The 14,325-nt window shown below is 38.1% G+C and overlaps 2 protein-coding genes across 2 annotated transcripts in view; one reads left to right on the top strand and one right to left on the bottom strand.

Annotated features, from left to right (window-relative positions):
- Positions 1–14,325, bottom strand: part of LOC134823488 (double-strand-break repair protein rad21 homolog A-like) — a 901,854-nt gene that overhangs the window by 139,411 nt on the left and 748,118 nt on the right. The window lies entirely within an intron of this gene.
- Positions 1–14,325, top strand: part of LOC134822817 (uncharacterized) — a 157,520-nt gene that overhangs the window by 65,007 nt on the left and 78,188 nt on the right. The window contains 8 exon segments of the mRNA XM_063834083.1: positions 7,996–8,265; positions 8,744–9,091; positions 9,294–9,554; positions 9,995–10,561; positions 10,735–11,163; positions 11,714–12,010; positions 12,869–13,150; positions 13,782–14,051. Of these exon segments, the coding sequence (XP_063690153.1) occupies positions 7,996–8,265; positions 8,744–9,091; positions 9,294–9,554; positions 9,995–10,561; positions 10,735–11,163; positions 11,714–12,010; positions 12,869–13,150; positions 13,782–14,051 (2,724 nt within the window).

Here is a 14,325-nt window from a genome sequence, read left to right as displayed (position 1 = left end):
GTAGATTTGCATCCAGAATGATAATATAACTGTTTTACTCACTTGCCATGACTTCTTCTAACAAAAAAATCATCACTTTATAATATGCTGTTTAAACTTCGAGATTTCAAATTCCCATTTCAAATATTTACATCTTCGAATCTCATGTTTCACTGATCCCACACTGTTTGAACATTTATTATCCCCATTGTCTATTCTTATATTGAAATAGTTTGGCTTTAAGTTTGTGCAGCATATTGATGGTTGGATGTGATAACATCATGAGTAAACTCGAGAATTACATCATACTTACGTATTTGTTATTACTCAAGGTGGTAAGACTGTTCTACAAATACCTGCTCCATTAATGAAGATTCTGGAACAAAACAAGAGATTCGAGGGAATCAGGCCAACTCCAAACCCCAAACCCAATCCTGATGGCAGCTACACTGTGAAACTGACCACAACTCAGTTCAAGGTGTTCGAGGAGAACCAGAAGAAGCCCGCAATTCCTGTTCCAGCAGAACCTGCAAAACCTGCTTCTGGAAAGGAACCTGAACCTGAGAAACTTTCTCCTGGACAGGAACCTAAAAAACCTGAAGAGAAACCGGAGGAGAAACCTGTAGACCAAATTACTGTAACAAAAGAGCCCAGTACGTTTTAGCTGCAGTGAAAACTCTCCATCCTAGATTTGCATCCAGAATGATAATTAAGGTGTTTTACTCAATTGCCATGACTTCTTCTAACAAAAAATCATCACTTTATAATATGCTGTTTAAACTTCGAGATGTCAAATTCCCATTTCAAATATTTAACTTTAAATGGAGCAGTTTGCATCTTCGACTCTCATTTTTCACTGATCCCACACTTTTTTAGCATTTATTGTCCCCATTTCTATTCTTATAATAAAAATAGTTTTGCTTTAACTTTTTGCAGCATATTGATGGTTTAATTTGATAACATCATGAGTAAACTCGAGGAGTGCATCATACTTACGTATTTGTTATCACTTAAGGTGGTAAGACTGTTCTACAAATACCTGCTCCATTAATGAAGATTCTGGAACAAAACAAGAGATTTGAGGGAATCAGACCAACTCCAAACCCCAAACCAAATCCTGATGGCAGCTACACTGTGAAACTGACCACAACTCAGTTCAAGGTGTTCGAGGAGAATCAGAAGAAACCTGCAATCCCTGTTCCAGCAGAACCTGCAAAACCTGCTTCTGGAAAGGAACCTGAACCCGAGGAACCTTCTCTTGGAAAGGAACCTGAAAAATCTGCTCCTGGACAGGAACCTAAAAAACCTGAAGAGAAACCGGAGGAGAAACCTGTAGACCAAATTACTGTAACAAAAGAGCCCAGTACGTTTTAGTCGCAGTGAAAATTTTCAATCCCAAAGTAGATTTGCATCCAGAATGATAATTTAACCGTTTTACTCACTTGCCATAATATTTTCCTAACAAAAAAACATCACTTCGAGCTATTCAATTTCCATTACAACTATTTCATCGTGAATCACTTTGAATGGAGCAGTTTGCATCCTCGACTCTCATTTTTCACTGATCACAAACTTTTTGAGCATTTATTATCCCCATTTCTATTCTTATATAGAAAACAGTTTTGCTTTAACTTTGTGCAGCATATTGATAGTTTAAACTTTAATATGATAACAACATGAGTAAACTCGAGAATTGCAGCATACTTACGTATTTGTTATCACTTAAGGTGGTAAGACTGTTCTACAAATACCTGCTCCATTAATGAAGATTCTGGTACAAAACAAGAGATTTGAGGGAATCAGACCAACTCCAAACCCCAAACCTAATCCTGATGGCAGCTACACTGTGAAACTGACCACAACTCAGTTCAAGGTGTTCGAGGAGAACCAGAAGAAACCTGCAATCCCTGTTCCAGCAGAACCTGCAAAACCTTCTCCTGGAAAGGAACCTGAACCTGCGAAACTTTCTCCCGGACTGGAACCTAAAAAACCTGAAAAGAAACCGGAGGAGAAACCTGTAGACCAAATTACCGTAACAAAAGAGCCCAGTACGTTTTAGCTGCAATGATAACATCCTATCCTAAAGTAGATTTGCATCCAGAATGATAATATAACTGTTTTACTTAAATGTCATGATATGTTCTCTGTCAAAAACGAAATACTTCGAGTTTTGAAGCAATACAATTTCACTTTCAAATTTCCTGATTGTGTGTTAAGTTTTGAAAGCAGTGACTTCTATGAGTCTGATATTTCAGAATCGAGCGGTGGCTCCCTTTTTAACACACCGATCCCTATAAAAGATTTTTATTATTCTCCTTAAAAAGTCCCAAATCAAATAATCCTATCTACTTTGTTTATTCTTGCATCGACAATTTTACTGCTGCACTTATGTTCTGTTCCATAATTTTTCAAGCATTTGCTATGTTCTTATCTTCAAAATAATTTGTATCTTCAATATTGAAATCAAATGCTTTAGGTCTTATCCATCTTTGTTGAACATAGCTACCTTTTTCTGCAACATTTAGATGGTTTCTGTGAAAACATTACAATGGAAACAGATATAAATGTATAAGTATTTGTTATTACTCAAGGTGGTAAGACTGTTCTACAAATACCCGCACCATTGTGGAAGATTCTGGTACAAAACAAGAGATTTGAGGGAATCAGACCAACTCCAAACCCCAAACCCAATCCTGATGGCAGCTACACTGTGAAACTGACCACAACTCAGTTCAAGGTGTTCGAGGAGAATCAGAAGAAACCTGCAATCCCTGTTCCAGCAGAACCTGCAAAACCTGCTTCTGGAAAGGAACCTGAACCCGAGGAACCTTCTCTTGGAAAGGAACCTGAAAAATCTGCTCCTGGACAGGAACCTAAAAAACCTGAAGAGAAACCGGAGGAGAAACCTGTAGACCAAATTACCGTAACAAAAGAGCCCAGTACGTTTTAGTCGCAGTGAAAATTTTCAATCCCAAAGTAGATTTGCATCCAGAATGATAATTTAACCGTTTTACTCACTTGCCATAATATTTTCATAACAAAAAAAACATCACTTCGAGCTATTCAATTTCCATTACAACTATTTCATCGTGAATCACTTTGAATGGAGCAGTTTGCATCTTCGACTCTCATTTTTCACTGATCACAAACTTTTTGAGCATTTATTATCCCCATTTCTATTCTTATATAGAAAACAGTTTTGCTTTAACTTTGTGCAGCATATTGATAGTTTAAACTTTAATATGATAACAACATGAGTAAACTCGAGAATTGCAGCATACTTACGTATTTGTTATCACTCAAGGTGGTAAGACTGTTCTACAAATACCTGCTCCATTAATGAAGATTCTGGTACAAAACAAGAGATTTGAGGGAATCAGACCAACTCCAAACCCCAAACCCAATCCTGATGGCAGCTACACTGTGAAACTGACCACAACTCAGTTCAAGGTGTTCGAGGAGAACCAGAAGAAACCTGCAATCCCTGTTCCAGCAGAACCTGCAAAACCTTCTCCTGGAAAGGAACCTGAACCTGAGAAACTTTCTCCCGGACAGGAACCTAAAAAACCTGAAGAGAAACCGGAGGAGAAACCTGTAGACCAAATTACCGTAACAAAAGAGCCCAGTACGTTTTAGCTGCAATGATAACATCCTATCCTAAAGTAGATTTGCATCCAGAATGATAATATAACTGTTTTACTTAAATGTCATGATATGTTCTCTGTCAAAAACGAAATACTTCGAGTTTTGAAGCAATACAATTTCACTTCCAAATTTCCTGATTGTGTGTTAAGTTTTGAAAGCAGTGACTTCTATGAGTCTGATATTTCAGAATCGAGCGGTGGCTCCCTTTTTAACACACCGATCCCTATAAAAGATTTTTATTATTCTCCTTAAAAAGTCCCAAATCAAATAATCCTATCTACTTTGTTTATTCTTGCATCGACAATTTTACTGCTGCACTTATGTTCTGTTCCATAATTTTTCAAGCATTTGCTATGTTCTTATCTTCAAAATAATTTGTATCTTCAATATTGAAATCAAATGCTTTAGGTCTTATCCATCTTTGTTGAACATAGCTACCTTTTTCTGCAACATTTAGATGGTTTCTGTGAAAACATTACAATGGAAACAGATATAAATGTATAAGTATTTGTTATTACTCAAGGTGGTAAGACTGTTCTACAAATACCCGCACCATTGTGGAAGATTCTGGTACAAAACAAGAGATTTGAGGGAATCAGACCAACTCCAAACCCCAAACCCAATCCTGATGGCAGCTACACTGTGAAACTGACCACAACTCAGTTCAAGGTGTTCGAGGAGAATCAGAAGAAACCTGCAATCCCTGTTCCAGCAGAACCTGCAAAACCTGCTTCTGGAAAGGAACCTGAACCCGAGGAACCTTCTCTTGGAAAGGAACCTGAAAAATCTGCTCCTGGACAGGAACCTAAAAAACCTGAAGAGAAACCGGAGGAGAAACCTGTAGACCAAATTACCGTAACAAAAGAGCCCAGTACGTTTTAGTCGCAGTGAAAATTTTCAATCCCAAAGTAGATTTGCATCCAGAATGATAATTTAACCGTTTTACTCACTTGCCATAATATTTTCATAACAAAAAAACATCACTTCGAGCTATTCAATTTCCATTACAACTATTTCATCGTGAATCACTTTGAATGGAGCAGTTTGCATCTTCGACTCTCATTTTTCACTGATCACAAACTTTTTGAGCATTTATTATCCCCATTTCTATTCTTATATAGAAAACAGTTTTGCTTTAACTTTGTGCAGCATATTGATAGTTTAAACTTTAATATGATAACAACATGAGTAAACTCGAGAATTGCAGCATACTTACGTATTTGTTATCACTCAAGGTGGTAAGACTGTTCTACAAATACCTGCTCCATTAATGAAGATTCTGGTACAAAACAAGAGATTTGAGGGAATCAGACCAACTCCAAACCCCAAACCCAATCCTGATGGCAGCTACACTGTGAAACTGACCACAACTCAGTTCAAGGTGTTCGAGGAGAACCAGAAGAAACCTGCAATCCCTGTTCCAGCAGAACCTGCAAAACCTTCTCCTGGAAAGGAACCTGAACCTGAGAAACTTTCTCCCGGACAGGAACCTAAAAAACCTGAAGAGAAACCGGAGGAGAAACCTGTAGACCAAATTACCGTAACAAAAGAGCCCAGTACGTTTTAGCTGCAATGATAACATCCTATCCTAAAGTAGATTTGCATCCAGAATGATAATATAACTGTTTTACTTAAATGTCATGATATGTTCTCTGTCAAAAACGAAATACTTCGAGTTTTGAAGCAATACAATTTCACTTTCAAATTTCCTGATTGTGTGTTAAGTTTTGAAAGCAGTGACTTCTATGAGTCTGATATTTCAGAATCGAGCGGTGGCTCCCTTTTTAACACACCGATCCCTATAAAAGATTTTTATTATTCTCCTTAAAAAGTCCCAAATCAAATAATCCTATCTACTTTGTTTATTCTTGCATCGACAATTTTACTGCTGCACTTATGTTCTGTTCCATAATTTTTCAAGCATTTGCTATGTTCTTATCTTCAAAATAATTTGTATCTTCAATATTGAAATCAAATGCTTTAGGTCTTATCCATCTTTGTTGAACATAGCTACCTTTTTCTGCAACATTTAGATGGTTTCTGTGAAAACATTACAATGGAAACAGATATAAATGTATAAGTATTTGTTATTACTCAAGGTGGTAAGACTGTTCTACAAATACCCGCACCATTGTGGAAGATTCTGGTACAAAACAAGAGATTTGAGGGAATCAGACCAACTCCAAACCCCAAACCCAATCCTGATGGCAGCTACACTGTGAAACTGACCACAACTCAGTTCAAGGTGTTCGAGGAGAATCAGAAGAAACCTGCAATCCCTGTTCCAGCAGAACCTGCAAAACCTGCTTCTGGAAAGGAACCTGAACCCGAGGAACCTTCTCTTGGAAAGGAACCTGAAAAATCTGCTCCTGGACAGGAACCTAAAAAACCTGAAGAGAAACCGGAGGAGAAACCTGTAGACCAAATTACCGTAACAAAAGAGCCCAGTACGTTTTAGTCTCAGTGAAAATTTTCAATCCCAAAGTAGATTTGCATCCAGAATGATAATTTAACCGTTTTACTCACTTGCCATAATATTTTCCTAACAAAAAAACATCACTTCGAGCTATTCAATTTCCATTACAACTATTTCATCGTGAATCACTTTGAATGGAGCAGTTTGCATCTTCGACTCTCATTTTTCACTGATCACAAACTTTTTGAGCATTTATTATCCCATTTCTATTCTTATATAGAAAACAGTTTTGCTTTAACTTTGTGCAGCATATTGATAGTTTAAACTTTAATATGATAACAACATGAGTAAACTCGAGAATTGCAGCATACTTACGTATTTGTTATCACTCAAGGTGGTAAGACTGTTCTACAAATACCTGCTCCATTAATGAAGATTCTGGTACAAAACAAGAGATTTGAGGGAATCAGACCAACTCCAAACCCCAAACCCAATCCTGATGGCAGCTACACTGTGAAACTGACCACAACTCAGTTCAAGGTGTTCGAGGAGAACCAGAAGAAACCTGCAATCCCTGTTCCAGCAGAACCTGCAAAACCTTCTCCTGGAAAGGAACCTGAACCTGAGAAACTTTCTCCCGGACAGGAACCTAAAAAACCTGAAGAGAAACCGGAGGAGAAACCTGTAGACCAAATTACCGTAACAAAAGAGCCCAGTACGTTTTAGCTGCAATGATAACATCCTATCCTAAAGTAGATTTGCATCCAGAATGATAATATAACTGTTTTACTTAAATGTCATGATATGTTCTCTGTCAAAAACGAAATACTTCGAGTTTTGAAGCAATACAATTTCACTTTCAAATTTCCTGATTGTGTGTTAAGTTTTGAAAGCAGTGACTTCTATGAGTCTGATATTTCAGAATCGAGCGGTGGCTCCCTTTTTAACACACCGATCCCTATAAAAGATTTTTACTATTCTCCTTAAAAAGTCCCAAATCAAATAATCCTATCTACTTTGTTTATTCTTGCATCGACAATTTTACTGCTGCACTTATGTTCTGTTCCATAATTTTTCAAGCATTTGCTATGTTCTTATCTTAAAAATAATTTGTATCTTCAATATTGAAATCAAATGCTTTAGGTCTTATCCATCTTTGTTGAACATAGCTACCTTTTTCTGCAACATTTAGATGGTTTCTGTGAAAACATTACAATGGAAACAGATATAAATGTATAAGTATTTGTTATTACTCAAGGTGGTAAGACTGTTCTACAAATACCCGCACCATTGTGGAAGATTCTGGTACAAAACAAGAGATTTGAGGGAATCAGACCAACTCCAAACCCTAAACCCAATCCTGATGGCAGCTACACTGTGAAACTGACCACAACTCAGTTCAAGGTGTTCGAGGAGAATCAGAAGAAACCTGCAATTCCTGTTCCAGCAGAACCTGCAAAACCTGCTTCTGGAAAGGAACCTGAACCTGAGAAACTTTCTCCCGGACAGGAACCTAAAAAACCTGAAGAGAAACCGGAGGAGAAACCTGTAGACCAAATAATTGTAACAAAAGAGCCCAGTACGTTTTAGTCGCTGTTTAAACTTTCCATCTTAAAGTAGATTGCATCCAGAATGATAATTTAAGCGTTTAATCACTTGCTATGATATTTTCCGAACAAGAATCATCATTTATAATATGCTGTTTAAACTTCGAGCTGTCCAATTCCCATTTCAAATATTTCACTTTAAATGGAGCAGTCTGCATCTTCGACTCTCATTTTTCACTGATCACAAACTTTTTGAGCATTTATTATCCCCATTTCTATTCTTATATAGATAAGAAAACAGTTTTGCTTTAACTTTGTGCAGCATATTGATAGTTTAAACTTTAATATGATAACAACATGAGTAAACTCGAGAATTGCAGCATACTTACGTATTTGTTATCACTCAAGGTGGTAAGACTGTCCTACAAATACCCGCACCATTGTGGAAGATTCTGGTACAAAACAAGAGATTTGAGGGAATCAGACCAACTCCGAACCCCAAACCTAATCCTGATGGCAGCTACACTGTGAAACTGACTACAACTCAGTTCAAGGTGTTCGAGGAGAACCAGAAGAAGCCCGCAATTCCCGTTCCAGCAGAACCTGCAAAACCTGGACAGGAACCTAAAAAACCGGAGGAGAAACCTGTAGACGAGATTACCGTAACAAAAGAGCCCAGTACGTTTCAATAGCTTTATCTCCCTTGACATGACCTTTCCTAGGAGAAATTTCATAACTTTGAACCTTTCTTTCTAGGAAACATTGCACTATTTTAACTGGCATCTTTGAGTTTGCTCCTAAACTGACTCACCTTTGTTACGACGAATGTCCTTTGTATCACTTTTAAACTTAAATCTACCTTCTACATTAGACAACAGTAATACCTACTTTAGCTTATAACAATTAAAAACAGCCCAAGTTTCCTAATAATAAAAGTTTCTTGTTTTGATACCTTTTCAACATCGAATGTTAAAGTTCATCTGTATCACAATCATCTGCGGCATCTTATCTTTATACTTTTTAAAGGACTAAACCGGTATGTTCCGACCGGTAAAGTCTTCTTTTATCAGTAGCATGTTACTACCAGTAGTACTGGTAACTGATGTATTACTATCAATCGACCAGAGGTATTCGAATTTATTTGTCTTCATCCAAGGTGGTAAGACTGTTTTACAAATACCTGCTCCATTGTGGACGATACTGGTACAAAACAAGAGATTCGAGGGAATTAGACCAACTCCGAACCCCAAACCCAATCCTGATGGAAGTTACACTGTGAAACTGACTACAACTCAGTTCAAGGTGTTCGAGGAGAACCAGAAGAAGTCCGCAATTCCTGTTCCAGCAGAACCTGCAAAACCTGCTCCTGGAAAGGAACCTGAACCTGCAAAACCTGCTCCTGGACAAGAACCTGAGAAACCTGCTCCTGGAAAGGAGCCTAAGGAATCTACTCCTGCACCGAAGAAAAAACCTGATGAAAAGATTAAAATAGAGAAAGACTTCCGTATGTCTAAGCATTGTTATGACCGCCTTAGTTTTTTTCCTTGATCACTTAGTTAAGTTTTTTTGCTCCAGCTGCATTATTGAACATGCCTTTTCGTTTCCTTCGCTTCTCCATCAGGAGATGAAGTCTTACTGTGTCTTGTTATGAATTAAAATGACCTGTTATAGTACTCGCATGCATTAGACACCAATTTATCTCAAAGGTGGACACTACATCTTACAAATCCCTGCGTCTCTGTGGAAAACTCTGCAAACCAACGAACGGTTTAAAGGAATCAAACCTACTCCCAATGCTCAACCTAACCCTGACGGCGGCTACACTGTGAAACTCAACCCTCGACAGTATCAGATCTTCCAGAACAACATGAAGAAACCTGCTATGTTGGTTCCAGTAGACGATTCCGTTCCCAAGAAAGTGCCCTCTGACCAACCCGGAGATAACATCGTCGTAGAGAAGGATCCCAGTATGTTTACAGTCCTCTCACGTTACCTCGCATGAGGAATTTGCAAGTCGTCCTTTTGCTTCCTAAGAGCCCGATTAACCTGCCGAATTGTTTCTTCCTTATTTTCTTATTTTCTCTCATGCATCCATTGTTACTGCAGTAAGTTTTTTACCGTTGTTACTCTCAATAATCCCCGTTGTACAAATTATTTTACTCCTCCTACATGCATCCATCGTTACTAAGTCAGTTTTTTTTAATCGTTGCTAGGCTTAAACATCCCCGTTTTATATGTTGTGTTACTCTTCTTTGAGTCCACGATTAATTATTGCAGGTTTGTATAAAGTTCTGAATCATTTAGCTCTATATATAGATATAGATTATCGCATCCATCTTCATGCATGAGTCATTAAATGAAGAAACCATTGAAAATCATTCCTTTTAACTAATCATTTTCATTCAAGGTGGTAAGTTTGTCCTGCAAATACCTGCACCGTTGTGGACGATACTGATTCAAAACAAGAGATTTGAGGGAATCAAACCAACACCCAACCCCAAGCCCAATGCTGATGACAGTCGCACCGTGAAGCTTACCCCTGCCCAGTGGCAGATCTTCCAGGATAACCAGAAGAAACCCGCAATTCCTGTCCCAGCAACTGAGCCTGGAAAGGAACCATCTTCTGAGAAACCTTCAAATGTTCCTCAGCTCGCAGAAGAGTCTGTTCCTGAAACAAAGGATATGCCAACTCCATCACTTACAGAAGAGTCGGCCCCCAAAACAGAACAAGAGCCAACTCCATCACTTACAGAAGAGTCGGCCCCCAAAACAGAACAAGAGCCAACACCAACTCTGAAAAATGAAGCGGCCCCTAAAACAAAACAAGAGCCAGAACCAGCTAGCAAAGACGAACCTGCCCCGGCTCCTAAAGATGAGAAAACTCCAGCTCAGAAGAAAGAGCCGGCACCAGCTGTGAAAAAAGAAAAAGCTCCAGCTCAATTGGTCCTTGATCATATCCGCATCCAAAAAGACCGTACGTTTAAACTAAAGTATTCTTCAACCATCATTTTCAATGCTTGAACGAGATTAATAACTGTGAAATTCAAATTAAATGACTGTAAAATTGAATATTCTAATTCGAATTTAAACCGTGAAATTAATGTCAAGAATAAATGTTGTATCTAGCTCTCACAAACTTGTTTTTAGGTGGTAAATATCTCATAAACATTCCCGGAAACATGTGGAGAATCCTCAAAACCATCAATGCGTTCCAAGGAATCAAACCAACACCTAACCCATATCCTATTTCGGACGGAAGCTACAATCTCAAGCTGAACCCAATTCATTACAACATCTTCATGGAGAACATGAAGAAATTGATCAAAGCTCATGATGCTGCACCAGCCGAAGAACCAAAACCTGAGGCTGCTAAGCCTGAAGCTGCTAAGCCTGAAGCTGCTAAGCCTGAAGCTGCTAAGCCTGAAGCTGCCAAGCCTGAAGCTGCCAAGCCTGAAGCTGCTAAACCTGAAGCTACTAAACCTGAAGCTGAAAAACCAGCTGATAAGCCAGCTGATAAACCAGCTGATAAGCCAGCAGATAAGCCCTCTGATGAGATCTCTGTAACTAAAGATCCCAGTACGTAAATTCAGCTTGTTAATGAGACAAAGCACGATCCTCTGACGTTTTGGAATGAACTTTTACTTTCTAAAAAACTTAAATTTATACACTTCTTCATGCAACCCCAACAGTGAACTGTTTCACATGCCTTGCTCATACTTCATGTAGTATTTCATCGATCGAATATCATTTTATATTTTAACGAAATAAGCAGATTTCGTTAGACAGCAATTCGTGATTCACATTTTCAAATGTTGCTACTTTATATAAAGATTAAAAATCTCCGCGAGCCGTTTTCACCATTCAGTCTGTAGATTTTATGTAGGCATGTTACTTTTGCTCAGTTATTTTAAAGTATGTTTATGTGAAAGTTGTTAGTGCTGATCGCTATAACTTCAAACTCTTTCTCAAAAATAAGCCATCTACCATTCGCGCTACTCCGATATCAGCACCATTATCAGATCCGATGTCCTTGCATGGTTAATATGTTTATTTTAAAAGCATTGCTATTTGCAATTGTGTACTTATAACTAGTACTACTGTGTAGTAACGCGATAACATCTTCAAGGTGGTAAGTTTGTTTTGCAAATCCCTGCTGCAATGTGGAAGATCATCATCCAAAACAAAGGATTTGACGGAATCAAGCCAACACCCAATCCTAAACCTAATACTGATGGCAGTTACACTGTGAAGCTCTCCCCTAAACAGTGGCAGATCTTCCAAGACAACCAGAAGAAGGCACCAATTCCTGTTCCAGCAGAACCTAAAAATAATGGACAAGAGCCAGCTGATAAGCCAGCTGATCAACCTGCTGATAAACCAGCTGATAAACCAGCAGATGAGATCTCTGTAACTAAGGATCCCAGTACGTAAAGTCAGCTTGTTAATGAGACAAAGCACGATCCTTTTCCCATTCACACCAGTCTTCGTTGACGTTTTGGAATGAACTTTTGTTTTCTTTTAAAAAATGTATTCACTTCTTCATGCAACCCCAGCAGTGAAAATTAACACTGTTTTATCATTTCTATATCGACAATCATTTTAAATTTTAATGTAATAGGCAGATTTCGTAATACAGCATCTCATGATTCAAATTTTCAAATGTTTCTGCCCGAGATGTGCTCGAGATGTGCCCGAGTTTGTGCCCGAGGTGTGCCCGAGGTGTGCCCCAGATGTGCATCGGCAGATTACCGAATTTTTCTACTTTATATAAAGATCTCCATGAGACGTTTCCGTCTTTTATAAGTCTGCAGATTTTATGCAGGCATGTTACTCTGTAACTAAGGATCCCAGTACGTTTAGAAGCAACCCTTCTACCAACTTATCAGTTATCATCTTCCTGTACCTCGAAGCCAGTTTCTGGCTTTCAAATGCCCTTTGCATCCCCTTTACTATACTACTGTACACACATTCCAACTTAAAGCATGTTAATGTTGCACAGTGAAAAAGTTGCAACTTAAATCTTATCCAAATTCATAACCTTTTTACTCAGGTTTGAAATTTTAACTAAATTATAGAACACATTTATCTTTTAAGCATGTTACTGGCATTGCGTGATCCCCGTAGTGCCTTTCTGTGCACGTGCGTTCTGCGCACGTGCGACATCTTCACGTGTGTGAGACTCTTCCCCAAAGACAATAAGTTTGTCCGGGAAATTTGAAACATAATCTTAGAAAAATATGTATAACAAAATGAAGTCATTACCGTGGTTGACTTTCCAAAGGTGGTAAGACTGTTCTACAAATACCTGCACAATTATGGACGATACTGGTACAAAACAAGAGATTTGAGGGAATCAGACCAACTCCGAACCCCAAACCAAATCCCGATGGCAGCTACACTGTGAAACTGACCACTATTCAGTGGAAGGTCTTCCAAGAGAACCAGAAGAAGCCTGCAGTTCCTGTTCCAGCAGAACCTGAACCTGCTAAATCTGCTCCTGGAAAGGAACCTGAAAAACCTGAAGATAAACCCACAGAAGAAATAACCGTAACAAAAGAGCCCAGTACGTCTTTGCCATAGTAACACATCTTCCTCTTCAAAATATTGTATCGAAAATGACCTTTTTGCTCAGACTTTCACTTTTTTGCATCGAATATTAAATTTACTCGTCATGACCTTCCCTTTAATTAATTCTTTACTTCGAACGTTCGACTTTTTAATATATTTCATTCGTTATCTCTTAAGCAGCTGTGCATGCTTAAATAATATCTTTAACAAACAAATATTTTGTTCACCTGAATTCTGTATAGATTTAGTCTTTGACAAGCTTTACACTTAAATAATCCCACATCCTTTACACGTACAGCTGTGACTGTTAACTTATACATCTTCACTGAAGGTGGTAACCCAGTTTAACAAATACCTGCAACTTTGTGGATGATACTCATCAAAAATGTGACTTTTCCTACAGAAAATTTACAAGTTTTTTCTTATTTCACATTTTAATCGAATTCTTTTTTCAAATCTCCTTTAAAAGAAGCAGGTTGAATCTTCCAAGGAATTTTTTTCGTATTTGTTCAACAAACAACCATTCTTTTTTACGACGTATGTTCTTTGTAATGACCTTTAATTATCCCAAAATTTGTAACCCCTTATATTTAGTACTGTTTTTTAAGTATTCGTTTTCACTGAAGGTGGTAAGACTGTTCTACAAATACCTGCACAATTGTGGACGATACTGGTACAAAACAAGAGATTTGAGGGAATCAAACCAACCCCGAACCCCAAACCAAATCCTGATGGCAGTTACACTGTGAAACTGACTACTATTCAGTGGAAGGTCTTCCAAGAGAACCAGAAGAAGCCTGCAGTTCCTGTTCCAGCAGAACCTGCAAAACCTTCTCCTGGACAGGAACCAGAAGAAAAGCCGACCGGAGTAGAAATTACCGTAACACAAGCGCCCAGTAAGTTAAGGCCGCCGTCAAAACTTCTAATTTCGAAACAAAATGTGCCTTATCTTGCATTTCACTCATTTAGCATGACTTTTCATACAAAAACTTGGTTTTTGTAGTTTTCACCTTTTAAATTTCACCTTTTAGGCAAGTTATTTTTTGAAATCGCATTTAATGATAGCAGTTTGGATCTTCCAAATAATTGGATCGTATTTTTCTACATTTTTATCAAATTCCCTTACGACGTATGTTCTATGTATGACTTTTTACTTCAAAATTTTTACTC

The sequence above is a fragment of the Bolinopsis microptera genome, chromosome 11, assembly GCF_026151205.1.
Source record: "Bolinopsis microptera isolate Bmic1 chromosome 11, MBARI_Bmic_1.0, whole genome shotgun sequence".
Classification (NCBI taxonomy): Eukaryota; Metazoa; Ctenophora; class Tentaculata; order Lobata; family Bolinopsidae; genus Bolinopsis; species Bolinopsis microptera.
This window is presented reverse-complemented; position numbering and strand designations above follow the sequence as displayed.